At 40.9% G+C, this 613-nt stretch overlaps 1 protein-coding gene across 1 annotated transcript in view; it reads left to right on the top strand.

Annotated features, from left to right (window-relative positions):
- Nucleotides 1-18: 18 nt before the first annotated feature.
- The window catches only part of LOC113341696 (squamosa promoter-binding-like protein 15), a gene marked incomplete at its 3' end in the record, with an annotated part of 963 nt that continues 368 nt past the window's right edge, over nucleotides 19-613 (top strand). Inside the window, exons 1-2 of the mRNA XM_026586465.1 lie at nucleotides 19-155; nucleotides 297-592. Of these exons, the coding sequence (XP_026442250.1) occupies nucleotides 33-155; nucleotides 297-592 (419 nt within the window). The remainder of the gene's footprint in view (nucleotides 156-296; nucleotides 593-613) is intronic.

Raw genomic sequence — 613 nt, 5'->3', positions numbered from 1 at the left:
AGCTCCCCAATGACAGGATTCACTGTGCATACATGGGAGGATACACATCAAAGGAAGTTACTGGATCAGCTGGCACTATATATGATCGCACAAGTGCAGAAAGTTTCAACTTTTCCAGTGAAATTCCTAATGTTCTTGGCCGCTGTTTCATTGAGGTAATTTCATGTCTGAATCCGCTGATTCAAAAGCGCTTGGTTCAAAAATCAGACTTTTCAGTTTTCTTGCAAATCTTTGGTATGTTGAATTATTAAGAAATTTATCATGGTTGGTGACATCTCTACTAACTATATGCGTAGGTTGAGAATGGTTTCAAAGGGAACAGTTTTCCACTCATAATAGCTGATTCTAGCATCTGTCAAGAATTGAGACTTCTCGAACCGGAATTAGAGATATATGCTAGTGTCAGTGATGGGACCGCAGAACAACAGAACCTGGATTCTGAACGGCTTAGGTCAAGGGAGGATATCTTGCATTTCTTGCATGAACTTGGATGGTTGTTCCAAAGGAAAAACATCCCATCCAGTTTTGATGGCCTAGATTTCTCCCACGGGCGGTTCAAGTTTCTCTTCATATTTTCCATAGAAAGGGACTGGTGTGCTCTGGTGAAAATGCT

Source organism: Papaver somniferum, unplaced genomic scaffold (genome assembly GCF_003573695.1).
Source record: "Papaver somniferum cultivar HN1 unplaced genomic scaffold, ASM357369v1 unplaced-scaffold_30401, whole genome shotgun sequence".
NCBI classification, from domain to species: Eukaryota; Viridiplantae; Streptophyta; class Magnoliopsida; order Ranunculales; family Papaveraceae; genus Papaver; species Papaver somniferum.
Note: the sequence above shows the minus strand (reverse complement) of the source record. Positions and strands in the feature narration are given on the sequence as shown.